General features: G+C 38.7%; 1 protein-coding gene across 1 annotated transcript in view; it reads left to right on the top strand.

Moving 5' to 3' along the window:
* The first annotated feature begins 137 nt into the window (after nucleotides 1-137).
* Nucleotides 138-19,143, top strand: part of ltn1 (listerin E3 ubiquitin protein ligase 1) — a 39,354-nt gene continuing 20,348 nt past the window's right edge. Inside the window, exons 1-9 of the mRNA XM_062048689.1 lie at nucleotides 138-451; nucleotides 640-846; nucleotides 3,949-4,047; nucleotides 7,265-7,495; nucleotides 7,571-7,623; nucleotides 7,696-7,876; nucleotides 10,568-10,741; nucleotides 10,817-11,007; nucleotides 17,095-17,254. Of these exons, the coding sequence (XP_061904673.1) occupies nucleotides 410-451; nucleotides 640-846; nucleotides 3,949-4,047; nucleotides 7,265-7,495; nucleotides 7,571-7,623; nucleotides 7,696-7,876; nucleotides 10,568-10,741; nucleotides 10,817-11,007; nucleotides 17,095-17,254 (1,338 nt within the window). The 5' untranslated portion in view covers nucleotides 138-409. The remainder of the gene's footprint in view (nucleotides 452-639; nucleotides 847-3,948; nucleotides 4,048-7,264; nucleotides 7,496-7,570; nucleotides 7,624-7,695; nucleotides 7,877-10,567; nucleotides 10,742-10,816; nucleotides 11,008-17,094; nucleotides 17,255-19,143) is intronic.

The raw sequence follows: 19,143 nt of genomic DNA, 5'->3' as shown, positions 1-19,143 counted from the left end.
AATGAGAATCGATTCTGAATCGCACAACGTGAGAATCGCGATTCGAATTCGAATCGATTTCCCCCCACACCCCTAGTATGTTGCGTTGCATAAAAAGGAAGTAAGTGGTTACTCTGAAGAAGAACGTGTGTTTCAAACTAAAAGCGATACGTACGCAAAACCTAATTTGTAAAGACCCCTGTAGCACGAATTGGTGATTAATAACTTTAGTATAATATAGTATTCTTCAAATAATACGTAAAACATCAGGGACAGCCTGAATTCTAATAGTCTGAAGGGCTTTTATTTTATTGTGAAAATATTTCAAAAGCTAATGTAATTTCCTTTTCCTGCTCACGTGTATGTTGTGCATCGTATGGCTCTCTTAACTTTACGTCACCGTCACAAACATTAACACTTATCAGTTCTAATGGGAGGCAAAAATAAACAGAGAACTAAAGGCAACGTTCGGGTGAGTAACAATTACTAACCGCAGCGTTTTCCATCAGCCAAACTTCACCATGGCAGCTAATGCTAGCTGAATGTAGCCTAGTGGTGTGTCCACTTGTGGCCACTTTCTGTTGTTTACGTGTGCCTGAGTTTAGATCCATCATGGCCGACGCTTTACTGATGCTGTCAATTTTCTTGTCCAAACTATAGCCGTCAAGTAGCGGCCGGGCTGCTGAGGTACTGACCCGGGAAGGTGGGGCAATCCCCGGCTTTGTTGGTTTCGACACGACGCTCACGTCGGAGCTGAGCTACGTTCCTGCTTTGCATGGCGCAGAGGAGATTGACAACCTGGTCGATGCAGACTTCAGATTAGTGCTCAGGAAACTTTCCAAGAGAGATGTTGTCACCAGGCTTAAAGTAAGCATATTCATGCATGCATATTATCTGACTGTCCGGTGAAGGATCTGCACCATTTGGTAAAGGGACAAGCGGTAGAAAATGGATGGATGGATGGATTCAGGCATGTGCAGAGACATTTGGGGGACAGGTGCTCAAGCCGGGAAAAAGGGCACCATCCATCCATCCATTTTCTACCGCTTGTCCCTTTTGGGGTCGCGGGCGTTGCTGGAGCCTATCTCAGCTACAATCGGGCGGAAGGCGGGGTACACCCTGGACAAGTCGCCACCTCATCACAGGGCCAACACAGATAGACAGACAACATTCACACTCACATTCACACACTAGGGACCATTTAGTGTTGCCAATCAACCTATCCCCAGGTGCATGTCTTTGGAGGTGGGAGGAAGCCGGAGTACCCCCAAACTCCACACAGAAAGATCCCGAGCCCGGGATTGAACTCAGGACTACTCAGGACCTTTGTATTGTGAGGCACATGCATTAACACCTGTTCCACCGTGCTGCCCCAAAAAAGGGCACCCATCACAAAAATTAATCATAAAATTATTATAATCAAATCACTACATGATAGTAAACAATACAATATAAACTCCAATGATTAATTTTAATAAGAAAAAAAAGAAATGTGTCTCTCACAGAGTTGAAGCGTAAGCAGCATCACACTAATAATATACCACAATGTACTTTAGCACTCTGTCACAGCTCATCTCAATAATTAGGATTTTAAATAGGGCTGTCCAAAAATACCCTGTGTTGGCCAAGTATGTTAAACACACAAAGAATTTGACTCGGTAGACTGTTCTCTCTTGTTTAACGTAAAGAATAAATATTAACAATTAATTAACAATACAAACAAGTTCTTAAATAACTATGTGCAAAGCTAATGAATAACAGTGCAATGGTTGATAGAGCAAAGCAAAAATGATTAGGACGTGAATATGAGTTAGTACAGTCACAGTGACAGATTAGTTCCATTTATGTAATTTATATGTATGTATGTAAATTATTCACACCATGGTCTGGGAGGCCAGCAGGGTATCAAGAGACGTCCCCAACTGATGCAAAGAGGAGTGGTCCATCCTGGATCCCTACTTGGAACAGTTAGCGCATCATCCGTGGAGGCTGATCCGTGGTCACCTGAGAGGGGGGCAGAGCAGAAAAGACAGACAGCAGATCAACTGGTCTAAAAAGGGGTCTATTTAAAGGCTAGAGTATACAAATGAGTTTTAAGATGGGATTCAAATGCTTCTTTTGACGTAGCATCTCTAACTAACTAAAGAGTACTGGAGCCCGAATAGAAAACGCTCAAAAGCCCGCAGACTTTAAGTTCAGTTCATTAATTTCTTTTTTTTTCTTAATTTCTTGAAAGGACTAGTTGGTACAATCCCTGGGGACTCTGCATGGCAGGGGCGTCCTCCTCCCTGAGCCAGGCTTGCACCTGACCGCATACCTAAGTGAGGCTAGGTGACACTGCTGGGAGGCTTTTCCACCATTGGGACACATCTTCAGTTGTGTGCCCCAGCGTCACGGGGTGTTTCGGCCCGGCTTACCACAAGACACCCTCTGCTGAGGAAGGGCCCACCCCAGGGTGATCAAATCCCTGGGTGTGTGTGTCCCATTAGGTGTTAGCCTTAGCAGCCCAGCTGGTGTCACTCCTCCTCAACCACAACCAATGGCTCGTCCTCTCTGCTGTGTTGGCCAGCTCTTTAATGGCCTGTCTGTGAGCCTGCCCCCTGACTCCAACCTCCCTAAGGAGCTTTGCTGTTTAGATTAAAGTTATGTAAATGAGTAATAACCTATCATTAATCATCATTAATCCAAATTCAAGTGCGAATAATCTGATTTTAAAAATCTATCATTTGACAGCAATAATTTTAAATGAAGCTAAACCATTGTACTTGTCTAAATTGTAAAACAGTAAAACTGTTGTTAAATTATAGCGACATAATTTTTTCAGTGGCACTAATGTGGTTGTTAATATTACACCAAACAACGTCAGGAGTAGAGGTTGAAATCATTGGGCACCTCACAATTCGATTACGATTACAATTCAGGAGCTACTATTCGATTGAAACTCGATTATTGATGCATCTTTAATGTATGTATATTATTGCAGTTTTACATTTCTTTCTGTTTCACTAAATAAGCATTTATCACTTGCAAGTTTTAAAACAGTGCTTTTGTAATAAGAAACAGTTAAATTAATTCCCATTGTATTAATTAAATTAATATAAATATGTGCAAAACTATTCCTTGAAATAAATGGTAAATGGGTTATACTTGTATAGCGCTTTTCTACCTTCAAGGTACTCAAAGCGCTTTGACACTATTTCCACATTCACCCATTCACACACACATTGACACACTGATGGCGGGAGCTGCCATGCAAGGCGCTAACCAGCAGCCATCAGGAGCAAGGGTGAAGTGTCTTGCCCAAGGACACAACGGACGTGACTAGGATGGTAGAAGGTGGGGATTGAACCCCAGTAACCAGCAACCCTCCGATTGCTGCCACAGCCACTCTACCAACTTCGCCACGCCGCCCCTGTTCGGATCTCTCTTTAAGGTGGCTCGCTGCAGTCAGCCAAATTTTAGATTATTGATTATGTATATTATTATTATACATTTTAGAACTGTCTGAATTACTTTATTTACAATAAATAAATCGATTATCGATTATTGACGTTTACTAATCAATTTTATAATCGTCCTTGTCCGAATTGCGATGCATCTAAAAAGCTATTATTTCCTCCACGTCTAGTCAGAAGATTGCACAAACGTGTCAGTTAAAGTAGTCAGCGCTATATTAGAAGGGGCCTGTGAGTGCTGTCGAGCAGTTTGGGGAAAATTCTCTCAAAAAGTACAATAAAATGTCCCGCCAGATGTCAAAACATATTTGGGTGGAATTGATAAGACAGAGTACATTTGAATCTTAAATGAATGAGGACAAAATGGGCTCCAGCAGAAAGGGCGGGTGCTTGAACACCACCAGAGGTCCTATCTGTGCACATACCGGTATATACTACATATTTAAAAACAATCCCTACTAAGTTTTCCACTAATGTAAACATGCAATTGATTTGGAGAGTGTGTCTTTATCAGGCTGTGCAGGATTTTGGATCCATGTGTCAAGAGCGGGATGCTGAAGATGTCAAAGGGGTCCTTCCGTACTGGCCTCGGATTTACTGCAAGATTTCAGTGGTGAGCTGCTCGTTCTGCATTTTAGGTCTACACAGCTGCAAACGTCTACCTTGATGTAATAGGTGAAATGACCCAATTGACCCGAATATATAATATACATTTTATATATGATTTTCCAAGGCCTATTTTTAGGGACAAACATTAAATGTTTCAATATCAGTGAAAACACAATTGATATATTGCAGTAAAAAATATATATCATATTTCTTAGCAGCTCAACAGTTCTTTAACAACCTGACTTCATTCATCACCACTATCCTAAAATTACTATCATTCATAACTCTTCCTCTGTTGTTATGATAACCTTCCCAACCTTTAAAGCTGCATTCTCATCCACCCAATAGAAAACACAAAAAATATAAGTATGGCATAGAGCAGAGGACTCAAACTCAATTTAACTGGCGAGACAGGGCTGCACTAAGTATTCACTTCAGAATCGAGTTTTAACCATGTGACTAAATTTGTTAACTACTTCTACCAGCTGATATACTGTAGATACCCTGAGCTATGGAAGACCCTAAGTCATGTAAAATGTAATGTTAAAATTTTATATTTTGACACAGTTCAGTTCTCCAGAAGATAGTCAGATACTTGCGCTTGCTTACAGGAAGTTGCTCTTTGTTTTGTTAATTTTTGTGTTTGCACCATTATTGTAGTTCATGTTCTTCAGTTTCTAATGGCATTCAAGATTGCCATGTTAAGAAAATATTTTTCCACTTTCGGGCAAAATGTAATGTCTTATAAGTTACTTTGCTCTTCGTTTTTTCCGAAGATGTTAAACAAAATGCTCTCACCCTTTCTTATCTGTACGCACACACGTATTTCTCTCTTTAGTTTTATTGATGTTGGAGAGAGAGCGTGGACAAGAGTGTGTGTGTGTGTGTGTCTGGCACACATGCTAAGTTTACTTTCGGTTTGACATCGCCGTCAAGGCGGGACAGGAAGATGTACAAAGGCATGTGTGTAAAGTGACCATCTTCAGAAAATATGCCAAACTTTAGACAGCTTGGTCTTTCTTTTCTTCAGCGCTGTTATTATTACTGTTTGTACTTTTTCCATTTTGTAGATTAAATTGTTAATCTTCAATTTCTAGTCACCTCGCTTTATTCAGACTGAATAAAAGAGTCTGGGAGGACTCTTCCCTGTAGAAGGGAGGGTCCAAACAGCTATAGTATATTTAACTATTAGCCGCCCACAGTGTGCGGGCCGCAGTTACTCTAAACCAGCGTTTCTCAAAGTGTGGGGCGCGCCCCACTGGTGGGGAATAGAGACATGACAGGTGGGGCGCGAGGAACGGGAGGAAATTTCACTTTGATTTTTTAAATTTTTTTATTATTATATTCTTTGATTTTTTTTTTTACTATGCTTTCATTTTCTATACACACTGGAAATCACTTTGTGATTCTGTCTGTGAAATCCGCTATATAGATAAATGTAAATTACTTATTTTTCCTGTATGCTTTACATTTCTAGGTAGGAGCGAAAGTTTGACAGACAGCAACAGTAACTAATGGGGGCGGGGCTAAGCGGAAGCTTTGTGAATGGCGAGTCACTGTGCGAGGATTTGCTGTTTTGCAAATACATAAAAAATAGAGCCACTGCTGATGAGCTGTTCAAGATAATGGACAGTTTCCTCAAAGAACACGACCTTAAATGGGAAAACTGTGTGGGCTTTTGCTCTGATGGCGCGCATGGCAAAGTCAAGAAACGGGCTGCAGGCTCTAATAAAGAGGGTTGCGCCAAATGCGCATTGGACACAATGTGTCATTCACCGGGAAACACTCGCGTCAAGGCAGCTCAGCCCCGAATTCAATGAGGTTTTAACAGTGGCAGTGTCAAGCCTGCAACCCCGATTTGAAAAGCTGTGCAGTGCAAAACAGGCTCATTGCAGCCACTAATGCTGGAGTACTGTAAAACTCATGTTCACTTGCCCTGTCCTCCTTTTTTTGGCAAAGATTGCAAAGTGGCACTTTTATTTTCATTTATTATTGAACTTGATGCAAGTTATTTGATTTATTATTGAACTTGATGCAAGTTATAACACTTTTATTTGATTTATTATTGAACTTGATGCAAGTTATAACACTTTTTTTGATTTATTATTGAACTTGATGCAAGTTATAACACTTTTGTTTTATTTATTATTGAACTTGATGCAAGTTATAACACTTTTATTTGATTTATTATTGAACTTGATGCAAGTTATAACACTTTTTTTGATTTATTATTGAACTTGATGCAAGTTATAACACTTTTGTTTTATTTATTATTGAACTTGATGCAAGTTATAACACTTTAGTTTTATTTATTATTGAACTTGATGCAAGTTATTTGATTTATTATTGAACTTGATGCAAGTTATAACACTTTTATTTGATTTATTATTGAACTTGATGCAAGTTATAACACTTTTTTTGATTTATTATTGAACTTGATGCAAGTTATAACACTTTTTTTGATTTATTATTGAACTTGATGCAAGTTATAACACTTTTGTTTTATTTATTATTGAATTGATGCAAGTTATTTTATTTGATATTGAACTTGATGCAAGTTATACCACAGCTGCACAGTTATTTTATTTATAATTGAACTTGATTTTATTTTATGTTATTTACTTTGAATGTATAAAACTTGATGTTACTTGATGTTCGATAAATTTGAAAATGTTAAGCTTGGCATTAGCGTTCTGTTGGGGCGATGGGGGCAGGTGGGATGTGAAAACTCCCCCTTGTCCAAAGTGGGGGATGACAAAAAAACTTTGAGAACCACTGCTCTAAACTATGAAGTTACCGTAAGTATTGACCACAAAATATGGACCGTGTGTTTTAGACCCCTGGCATAGAGTAAAGACATGGCAGCTTTTTTGACAAAACTCAAATATTCCTAAAGAAAATGCCGTCTGCTGGGTTGAGTTCAGTGGTTATTTTATATTCTGCTATTTTTACCTGCTCGGATTTCATTAAAAATGTCTAAAATATGCTTTTCAGGAGTACTCTCGCACACAGAGTGGAGAGCCAGAGAGGAGCAGAGAAACAATGCTTCTGATGCATTTGCTCTTATATAAAACAGATAAAATAGGACACATTGTCTTTTTGAGACTTTTTCAGGGAAAATACTATCCTATATTTAGTGATAGTTGCAATCAAAACTGATCATTTTCCTTTTTATGAAGGCATCTTTTATAATGCAACTCAATCATCATGATATGTTTTAGGACCACGATCGGCGCATCAGGGAGGGCACTCAGCTAGCTTTTGAGCAGCTGGTGCTTAAAGTGCGTCGCAGTTTAGCTCCCTTTCTGAAGAGCCTAATGGGCCACTGGATTCTGTCCCAGTGCGATATGTACACTCCTGCAGCATCCGCCGCACGCCGAGCCTTCCAGGCCGCCTTCTCGGCCGCCAAACAGCCGGAAGCCCTCAGCTTTTGCAAAGATGAGATCCTTAATGTGAGTTGGAAGAAGGTGAAGTCCATTTTTTTTTCATCAAAACATAATGTTATGTTTTTTTTTACCACACTTCAGGTACTTCAAGATGTTTTATTAAAAGATACTGCAGACACTCTCAGCGATCCTCAGTAAGTCAACAGTGATCCCAGTGATGATGTTGCTGTGTCATGGTGTTAAATACAATTTTTTTAATTTGCCAGAAGTCTGACAGAGGATGAACGAGAAGCCAAATATATGCGCATGCTGACCAGCTCTCTGCTGGGGGTGAAGAGACTGCTCTCCCTGTTGCCCCAAAACGACATGGCAGCCATGGAGCAAGGACTGGCTGTCCTTGTAAGCCCTGCAAAGTTCTGGAAGTACAGCAGGCACAAAGCACCGCAGGTACTGGTTGTATTGAATAGGATGATTGTCATGACGAGGTTTGGTGTGAATATGTGTAACAAAGCAATACAATATCAGTGATGTTAGTTTTTCAATGTAGTGAGTCCTGGGACTCACAGGTAGTGATTTGAGTGGGTCCCTTGGCAATTTAATGGGTCCCCGATAAATATTAAAAACAATATTTTCTTAGCGTAAAACTCCTTTTTGATTGATGGGTAGTATGATATGGCGTTGGTTATAATTAATGCATAACAAGAAACATTTAACATTTTTGCAGACGCCGTGTGAGCATAACACATTGGCACGTATTATTCCAAGTATTTCTCCTACCCGCCACTGCAGTGTATTTTTAAAATTTCAGTACAGCACGTGACCTAAACGTTAAAACACCATCGACACAAATGAGTACTGCATCGGGCACTTGAAACATGGGTTTATTTACGATGACGTTTGTATTTGTTGAAATGAAATCCGTGGTGACCGGCTAGTTGTTTTGATAGCGGCTAAACTAACATTTTGTACAAGTGATGGAATCTGTGCTGAGCAGATGCACAGATGGTTGGAACAGCGCTCGTCTAGTCTGCTGTTTTTTTGCTAGTTACTAGTGCTGCAACTATTTTTGACAGTCAAAGGGACAAGCGGTAGAAAATGGATGGATGGATGGACTAGTTACCAATTAATTTCAAGATTAGTCAACTAATTGGGTTATGAATAGTATTCAGTGGCTCATTTAGCCATCGACTTTTAAATACAGCTTGAGATATTACTTAAATGTCAACATTGAACACACACACACCAAAAAACAAAAAAAGGAAAATATTTGTACTTTAAGTCTGGAAATATTTGTGCCATGTTGAACACTCTGGGAGTTTCGGAGTGATAAACAAGCAGTGGCTTCACATAGTCACCTCTAACATTAGCACAAACTACCAGTGTGAGGTGATCCTTCATGGGTTTGTGTCCTGGTAGTGCTTTCTCCTTCGCTGTAATAAAGGTCCGCTGTGGCATCTTTTTCGGTCTCATCACAATTAAAGAATTGCTCTGGAAGAAATCCCCCCCTTCGCTGATAAAATCCTGAAGGTGCCACAAGCCGGAGGCTAACTAGCTAAAATGCTAGCTCAGTGGTTGTCTAGCAACCCGAAGCTTTACAGCAAGACTGTGAGCGTTTGAACACCTTTCAAGTGTTTCTGATCACACAAAGTGACCTCTAAGACAGGCTCACACAGCTCTGACCCGCGGAATTTAAGGCAATTGTGGAAATAAACTCGTCAGAAGTGCCGTTAGCCTCTGGGCTTTTCGAAATGGCTGCGCCTGTGTGTATAAGATGTAAACAGGATGTGACGTAGGGGGCCCACCTCTTTAAAATGGCTGTTCCTGTGTGTACAGGAAGTGATGTCATCAAAATGGCAGCCCCCATAGAGCTTCCAGCGGCAGACAAAATAAATGAATGAATAAATGAATGAAGCATTCGTACACCAAAACATGGTCCGCACACAGAGGCATATTTGGCCCTATGTAAACGTTCGTAAATCGAAAAGGATGCAAATAGTTAGTTATGATTTGTTAAAACAGTACAGTCATTTGACAATGAGCTCTGGGTATGTGCTTTTACTGCCACCTAGTGTCTACTTTTAAGTCTGTGGTATAGAAACGAGCAAAACAACAATACATAATTTTTTAAAAATTTTTGTTAAAAAAAAAATCCTGTGCATTTTAAGGTTGGATGGATGAATGAATTTATTTATTCCGGCAGACAGACATATATAGCAACACTTCATCACTCTTTGTAATTTGACGGCACCCACTGAAAAGGGATACGGGAAAAAAGCAAGAATGCTTATCCATGTCCTGCCCCTAATTTACAATCAATTTATATGTTGGATATATATGTTGGTTATATAGTCCAAGTTTCAACAGCAGATTTGATGGATACATGACAATTTCAGAACAAGTATAACATATGATAATGACAAGTCGGTATACATACACCAATATGGATATATTTTGTTTGATTCATTGATTATTTTATTTTTTTCTTAGTCCAAATGATGTCCGATTCATGTTTCTTCTTGTGTTATTTTGTGCAGATTCACGAACCAATTTTTCCATGTCATCATTTATGTCCACGTGATGGCTCAGTTTAAATCTGATTATAATTCATTTCGAGTTTTGAGGTTCGAGTGTCCAGATAATCCCGCACAGACCGAAAGTGGCCCCTGTAGAATGCACTGTAAATTTCCATGAGAGGAAGTGAATCTTCTGCGGAACAATAAGAAATGACATTCATTATTCCTCGTCTTCCTCTTCATCATCCATAGCTTTTGTTCCAGCAGACTTTTTGAATTCCGCACGCAGTAAGTAAGAGGTTAAGGTTACAAGTTGCACTTAAAAAAATTGGTGACAAATTTATATAATCTTAACTATATCTTATTATTGAAAAAAATAAGCCTTAAAACATTGCAACTTTTGCCGCAACTTTGTGAAAAAGCTTGCTGAAAATTCAGGCATTTTAAGCCTTAACAAAGCCTTAACAAACACAGGCCACGAAATTCTGGAGGGACTGAAATATACACTTCACAACTAGGGGAAACCGTGGAGGGGAAAACATTTCAATTGTTGCTTATCTTAACTTTAAAAAAGCAAAAGCTTAACTCATTTGGTATGAGTCTGATGACATTTGTTTTTTTACAGGTCAGAGGGGCATTCTTCGAGATGCTGTGCACCTTGTGCGAGCTAACGCCAGAGCTCGCTCAGGCTGAAGCAGCACGCCTATGCCCGGCTGTCCTCCTCAGCATAGATGACACAGATCCTCTGGTGCTGCCCGCCGTGTGGGAGGCCGTTCTTCATGTCACGTCCTCCATACCTGTAAGCACATTTTTTCTCTGAGGAACTCTTTTGGCGGGCTTACACATGTTTTTAAGGCTGTCTCTGCTTTTGTAGGACTGTTGGACACACGTGAATGCCAAAAAGGGCTTCTTGCCGAAACTGTGGGCTCTGTTAAAAGAAGGGGGCAAAGGCATGGCGAAAGCCCTCCATCCTAATTTAATGCCATTCCTCAGCAAACTGCCACAAGAGGTCACAGATCCAGCCTTGGACTTCTACACCACCTTCTTTACCTCACTCATAGACGGGTAATTCTTGCAGGATCTGTTTCATATCAAACTTATTACCAATTTAACAGAAGATTAAATGCACGTTTTAATTGATTCTGAATGCAATACAGTGAAAAAATATGCTAAAAAGTAGGGATGTTCCGATCAGGGTTTTATACTGCTGATTACGATAAAGATCTTCCTTGAATGAGATCATCCGACACCAATACTAATATCAAGCACAAGTATTATGCTTAAAATATTTTTAGGCTGAGTGCTACTGGCCGTTTAACAATATCAACACATTTAAATATTTTAACTAGTTCCTTATTCTCTTTTATTACATACAATTGTTTAAGCAATGGTACACAATAACTAAACAAAAACTAAAGCTACTATCCCCTAATCATTTAAATCCTTTGTTTTTTTTGTCCTCAAAGTCCTCCTGGAATTATTCCCTTAGTTTGTAAACATAAACAAAAACTACCAAAATATGTTTTTTTATAAAATCAAATTGACCTTATCACTCTAGTATCGATCATATTCTGATACTGCCCTTGGTATCAACACCACCAACTTATGCATCAAGCCACCCTCCTATTAATGTTGTGTTTTGCTGCGACAATGCTTACACAACATTTGTTCTTATATTATCCTCTCTCTAGACTCTTACAGTATTAATCTACTTGTTAATGTCCTGTTAATAATTGCTTACTTCCTGCTGTAACGTTGTTCCAGCTACACTTCTCAAAGTTTTTACTAAGCACTTATTTCTTCGTGTTGTTTAAAGCTATCTTAGAGGATAGCTAAGCTATTTAGCATGCCTGCTCCTTACACTTGTTGTGTAACATGTTTAACCTTTTACTCAAATAGTAGAAATTATTGATAATGATGCTTAGGCTACAAAGAAATGCAGTTTATTTGCTGTAATTCAAGTAATTATTGTTAGTTTAGGGGATCGGCTCCAAACTGTGTATGGAGACACATAATTAGCTACTGGCCGTTTGTCAGCTGAGGGGAAGAAAAATGAATGCAGTGTCAACCTTAGGGGCGGAGCGATTATGACCGGCATTAAAAGACATTAATCAGCAATGGTGATCACATTCTTTTTCACAAAAATCGGCCGATATTGATAAGGGTCCGATCAATTAGCAATCCCTATTAAAAACACATACTGTAAGTATATATACAGTACAGGCCAAAAGTTTGGACACACCTCATTTCAGTGCGTTTTTTTAATTTTCATGACTATTTATATTGTAGCTTGTCACTGAAGGCATCAAAACTATGACACCTGTGAAGTGAAAACCATTTCAGGTGAGTACCACTTGAAGCTCATTGAGAGCATGCCAAGAGTGTGCAAAGTATCAAGCAGTTGAGCTCATAGGACTAGATAGTACAATCCCTCAGATTAATCAGCAGTTAGTGTTGAGTGGGGGGTGGGGGGTTAGGGGCAAAAGCTTCGCTGGGGTCTTCAGGTGGGCACCCTCCTTCACTGGTGTTTCGTTGATAGGCCCACGACACCTCCGGAGGGCTCAACGGCGATATCTGGCGTCCCAGGTGTGCCCCCCTCTGCCTTTACCCCTAGATGTCATTTAGCAGCCCAGTTTGGGTCCTTTCTCTTGAACCATATCCATATGCTACTTTGTTTAGCAGCATCCGACAGCGATTTGACAGCCCGCCGGAAGGCCTGACCTCTCAATCCCAATCCGTTGAGGAGCTTGGTTGTGGACGTAGCAACGAAGCCTCTGCACCCGACTTCAACTGGAGGCACTCGGGCACGCCAGCTGCGCTGCTCTGCCTCGGCTGCTATATGCCAATTTTGAAGAAACTAGAATATAAAACATGTTTTCAGTTATTTCACCTTTTTTTAAGTACCAGTACATAACTCCACATATGTTCATTCATAATTTTGATGCCTTCAGTGACAATCTACAATGTAAATAGTCATGAAAATAAAGAAAACGCATTGAATGAGAAGCTGTGTCCAAACATTTGGCCTGTACTGTATATACAGTTAGGTCCATAAATATTTGGACATTGACACAATTGTCAGTATTCCAGCTCTGTACAACACCGCAATGGATTTGAAATGAAACAATCAAGATGTGCTTTAAGTGTACACTCTGCGCTTTAATTTGAGGGTATTTACATCCAAATCAGGTGAACGGTGTAGGAATTACAACACATTTTATATGTGCCTTCCACTTTTTAAGGGACCAAAAGTAATTGGACAAACTAACATAATCATAAATCAAATTGTCACTTTTTAATACTTTGTTGCAAATCCTTTGCAGTCAATGACAGCCTGAAGTGTGGAACACATAGACATCACCAGACGCTGGGTTTGGCCCATGGTGATGCTCTGCCAGGCCTCTGTTGCAGCGGTCTTCACTTCCTGCTTGTTCTTTGGGCATTTTCCCTTCAGTTTTGTCTTCAGCAAGTGAAATTCATGCTCAATCAAATTCAGGTCAGGTGATTGACTTGGCCATTGCAGAACATTCCATTTCTTTGCCTTAAAAAACTCTTTGGTTGCTTTCGCAGTATGCTTCGGGTCATTGTCCATCTGCACTGTGAAGCACCGTCCAATGAGTTTTGAAGCATTTGGCTGAATATGAGCAGATGATATTGCCCGAAACACCTCAGAATTCATTCTGCTGCTTTTGTCAGCTGTCACATCATCAATAAATATAAGAGATCCAGTTCCACTGGCAGCCATGCATGCCACTACCACCACCATGCTTCACTGATGAGGTGCTATGCTTTGGATCTTGAGCAGTTCCTTGCCTTCTCCATACTCTTTTCTTTCCATAATTTTGGTACAAGTTGGTCTTTGTCTCAGCTGTCCATAAGATGTTGTTCCAGAACTGCACAGGCTCTTTTACATGTTTCTTGGCTAACTCTAATCTGGCCTTCCTGTTTTTGAGGCTCACCAATGGTTTACGCCTTGTGATGAAGCCTCTGTATTTCCTCTGGTGAAGTATTCTCTTAATTGTTGACTTGGACACAGATACATCTACCTCCTGGAGAGTTTTCTTCATCTGGCCAACTGTTGTGAAGGGCTTTTTCTTGACAATGGAAGGTATTTGTCTGTCATCCACCACATTTGTTTTCCGTGGTCTTCCGGGTCGTTTGGTGTTGCTGAGCTTAGCAGTGCGTTCTCTCTTTTTAAGAATTCAAGTTTCAAGTTTATTATTCTTCGGTCAATCGTCAACAAAATAAACAAACAGTTGTACATTCTTAAATTGAAAATGAAAATGAAAATGTTGCAGACCGAAAGGGTTTAGGCTGAAGTTGAACACTTATTGCGCCTAACCCTATAAACAATGTCAAGTACAAAATAAACTTCCGAAAATTATTGAATGTCCATTGTACAACATATTATAAATACACATTATACATAACATAAACACAGTTCAATTATATACACAGTAAAGGCATGTGAAATATCCTTGTAGACATGTTAAACCTTTGTACCAATTTATATACTATATACAAACAATTGTACTTCCATTATTATTTATAACCCACATTTAGTATTTGAATTAACATTGATCATAGTATTAACTACTGTGTTGATTCTAGAGTGATATATTTTTTCAAGACATTGGTCTTAAAGTGTTTTTTAAATGTGTGAATAGAACTGGAACATTTTAAGGAATAATCCAAGCTGTTCCACAGTTGAACCCCCCTGACAGAAACACATCTACTTTTTAAGCTTGTTCTTATCTTAGCTTTCTGGAAGACAGCTGAACCTCTGAGGTCATAGGGATTCTCTCTGGGTTTAAACCTCTCCTGTAGACACCCAGGCAGCATGTGGTTATGAGCTTTGTACGTCACAATAGCAGTGTTGAGGTCAACAAGATCGTGCAGTTTTAATGTTTTTAATTTAATAAACAGAGCATTGGTATGGTCATGATAATCTGCATAATTTACAATTCTAATCGCTTTCTTTTGAAGTAAGAATATAGATTTAATGTTTGTTTTGTAATTGTTACCCCAGATTTCGACACAATAATTAAGATAAGGGAGTACAAAAGAATTATATAACATGATAAGAGCCTTTTGATTTACGGAGTTTTTTATTTTATGTAACATAGCAATATTTCTTGCCATCTTTGTCTTAAGTATATTTATGTGCAGTTTCCAATTTAATTTATCATCTATATGGATTCCCAAAAATGTTGTTGAATACACCCTTTCTATCTCCATATCATCAATTCTTATATGACACTGTTTGTTATTTTTCCTATTTCCAAAAATTATATATTTTGTTTTATTTAGGTTGATTGATAGTTTATTGGCATCAAACCATTGCTTTAGTATGTGGAGTTCACTCTCTACAGTCCCTAAGAGATGGCCAAGGTCTTGCCCAGAACAGTACAGACTTGTATCATCAGCAAAGAGAATACAGTTGAGTTTTTTAAAGATTTTACAGATATCATTAATGTACAATAAAAACAATTTTGGTCCCAATACAGAACCTTGGGGTACTCCATGTGTTATAATCTTTTTATCTGAATCTACATTATTCATATGCACGTACTGTTCTCTGCCACCAAGATAACTTTTCAACCAATCATGAGCAAGACCTCTAAAACCATACCTCTGCATTTTGTTTAAAAGCAATGTATGATCGATGGTGTCAAAGGCCTTGCTCAGGTCAATAAAAACGCCAACAACAAACTCCCTCTTATCAATTGCAGTGGTTACCTCCTCAACTAGTTCCATCACTGCCATGGAAGAGGACCTGTTTGGTCGAAAGCCGTATTGGTGTTCACTTAGCAAGTGTTGCTTGTCAATAAAACTGTCTAATCTTGACACAAATAATTTTTCAAGGATTTTTGAAAATTGTGAGAGTATAGAAATAGGCCTATAGTTGGTGAACTGATGCTTATCTCCACTTTTGAAGATGGGAATAACTTTTGCCGTTTTCATTTTCTTTGGGAAGACACCTTTTATAAAAGAAATATTACATACATAAGTGAAGGGAACAGCTATAAAATCAACAATTTCCCCGATCAGAGAAAAGTCCAAGTCACAGCAGTCTGTTGACTTCTTATTTTCTTGAGAATTTACAATTTCTATGATTTCACTTTCATGGACGGGGGAAATAAAAAACGATTCTAAGTTGCTTTGAATGGTATGTTTATTAAATTTGACACTGTTTTCGGGTTGTACAATTTCATTTGCTAAATTAGGTCCAACATTCACAAAGAAGGTGTTAAAAGCATCCGTTATTTCCTTAGGGTCATTTAGAGTTTGATTATTTTCTATGAAATAGCTTGGATGTTCCTTATTTGTCATGTTTTTTTTAATGATACCATTGAAAACTTTCCACGTACCCTGGATGCTATTTTTATGTTGTTCTAATAGGTTACAGTAATATGTTCTTTTGCTGTGCTTTATTATTTGTGTTAACTTATTTTTATACGTTTTATATTTGTGTTCAGTTTCTTTGGTTCTGTGCTTTAAATGTCTTCTGTAAAGATAATTTTTCTTTTTTTGTACCAAACAGTTGATTTGGCCACACGTCATGTTTTTGCTATCTCTCTGATGGCTTTGTTTTGATTTTTCAGCCTAATAATGGCTTGCTTCACTGATAGTGACAGCTCTTTGGACTTCATATTGAGAGATGACCTCCCCAGATTCCAAACTAATATACCACACTTGAAATGACATCTAGGCCTTTTATCTGCTCTTTGTAAATGAAATAAATGAAAAAAAAAACAAGAGAATAACACACACCTGGCCATGGAACAGCTGAGTAGCCAATTGTCCAATTACTTTTGGTCCCTTAAAAAGTGGAAGGTACATATAAAATGTGTTATAATTCCTACACCGTTCACCTGATTTGGATGTAAATACCCTCAAATTTAAAGCTCAAAGTCTGCACTTAAAGCACATCTTGATTGTTTCATTTCAAATCCATTGTGGTGTTATACAGAGCTGGAATACTGAAAATTGTGTCAATGTCCAAATATTTATGGACCTAACTGTATATAAATAAAAGTGGACAAAGTCACATGTTGCTCCTCTGAGGAGTTTCTAGTGACAAAGCTCAAACTACAATGGAGGAATGGGCATGTAAAATATTAGTTGATTAATTGTGTGTTTGTTGTTTAGTTTTTCCAGTGAGCGTGCCGCCAGTAGCTCCTCAGAGAGCGCCGTCATTGTGACTTCCACCATAGAGTGCCTGAGGTTCTGCATCCTTTGCCATGCAGCTGACGATGAGGACGCGGAGGATCATCAGCGCAAAATACGCACCATGCTTATTTCACAGCAGGTTAACATCAAATAGTCGCATGTATTATATTAGGAACACCCCGACTATAAGAGAACCCCTTTTTCATATGTTTTTAAATCTCAGTTCATAAAATATCTTGTCGGATATCTCTTAGCTGCTTAACCGTCTTTATGTCATGGCTGCATGGTCAGGTGGTATGTGAGAGTGCCTGGGAAAAAAAGCTGTGTTTTATATATAACGGTGCATTCCATTTGTACTGGGAAGTTGGAATTTCTGAGTACCTAATCGGAATTTCAACTGGAACGCCCCTCGAGGTCAGATTTCTGACTTTGAATGTCGGAACATTCTCACCACACCCGAGTTTGTTTCAAAGATGGTTTCTCTGGAAGCAAACAATTATGTCCGCTTCTATAATATCTGTTAGTAACACTTTTCATCTGTTTTTTTTGCAGTAAATCAGCCATATACAATGTATTGTTGGACATTTTTATGTGGTAATGTTACTGTAGTGTAAACTACATTTATTTAATGTGGTTTAAACGCTGAACTTCGCTAGCAATAGCGTCTGTGTTTTCTCTTCATCTGTGTTTGAGGGTTGCAGAAAGAGTCTTTATTTTCCCATAAGTTTATATTCAGATAAAGCCCGTACAAAAATTGCTTTTCGTGGATTTGGGCATCTTGATTTCCGATCTCGTAACTGAAACGCTCACAAGTCGGCTGTTACGTCATACCCAGAAGTGGGTAGAGTAGCCATAAATTGTACTCAAGTAAGAGTACTGTTACTTTAGAGATGTATTACTCAAGTAAAAGTAAGGAGTAGTCACCCAAATATTTACTTGAGTAAAAGTAAAAAGTATGTTGTGAAAAAAACTACTAAAGTACTGAGTAACTGATGAGTAACCTGTTCGTTTAATGATGACGGCAACAAATAATGCACAAAAACATAAAAATAGCAATGAGCAAATTCAGAACCAGGAATATCTCTTAAGCAACTAAAACAACAATATATATTAAATAATAATACATTAACATAAAAAAAATTAAGTCAAATTGAGCCACAATAACTTAACAGCACCATAGGCTCAGTAGGCAGAGATTACAAAGGAAAATAAAAAGTTAGCCTTTACGCAAACCATAAACTGATAGGTGTGGGCTGCACCTAGGAACACACTGATTGGTGTTTCTATGCATGCGTGTGTGTGTGAGTGCGACTGTGCGTGTGTGTGTGTGTATGTGTGTGTGTCTATGAGGCTGGAGTGCATTAATAAATGTCCCCACACGATGTACATTTGACCGTGATTCATAGCAGGGAAGCTAACATCAGCCTACGGTGACAGCCAAAATATCTACTAAGGTTACTTACCGCGATGTGCTTCCTCAAATTTGATGTTAAGTTCATGTAAGCTTAAGCTTGTTAATCATGTGACCGCCTGGCTATGTTTGATTAGTGAAATGGAGTCAAACGTCACCAGTGACTCCATTTGATTGGTGAAACGGAGTCAAACGTCACCAGTGACTGTATTTGATTGGTGAAACACAGGCTTGTGATAGATCCTACTTTGAAGGTCTGTATGACAAACCAAAACAAACAAAGCGTGCATTAACAGATCGATAAAAATCAGTAGTGAGTAGCGAGCTGAATGTAGATAAATGTTGCGGAGTAAAAGTAGCGTTTCTTCTCTATAAATATACTCAAGTAAAAGTATGTTGCATTAAAACTACTCTTAGAAGTACAATTTATCCCAAAAGTTACTCAAGTAGATGAAACGGAGTAAATGTAGCGCGTTACTACCCACCTCTGGTCATACCCAGCTCTGACTTCCAACTTCTGAGTTGAATGGAACACAGCATAAATCTCTAAGACAAAACATTAGATAAACCATTTGTTTAGACTTTTTTTTCTCAATACAGTGTTTTTCCTTAAATCA

The sequence above is a fragment of the Entelurus aequoreus genome, linkage group LG05, assembly GCF_033978785.1.
Source record: "Entelurus aequoreus isolate RoL-2023_Sb linkage group LG05, RoL_Eaeq_v1.1, whole genome shotgun sequence".
Taxonomy (NCBI): Eukaryota; Metazoa; Chordata; class Actinopteri; order Syngnathiformes; family Syngnathidae; genus Entelurus; species Entelurus aequoreus.
The sequence above is the reverse complement of the archived record's forward strand: the minus strand, read 5'-3'. Positions and strand labels throughout refer to the sequence as shown.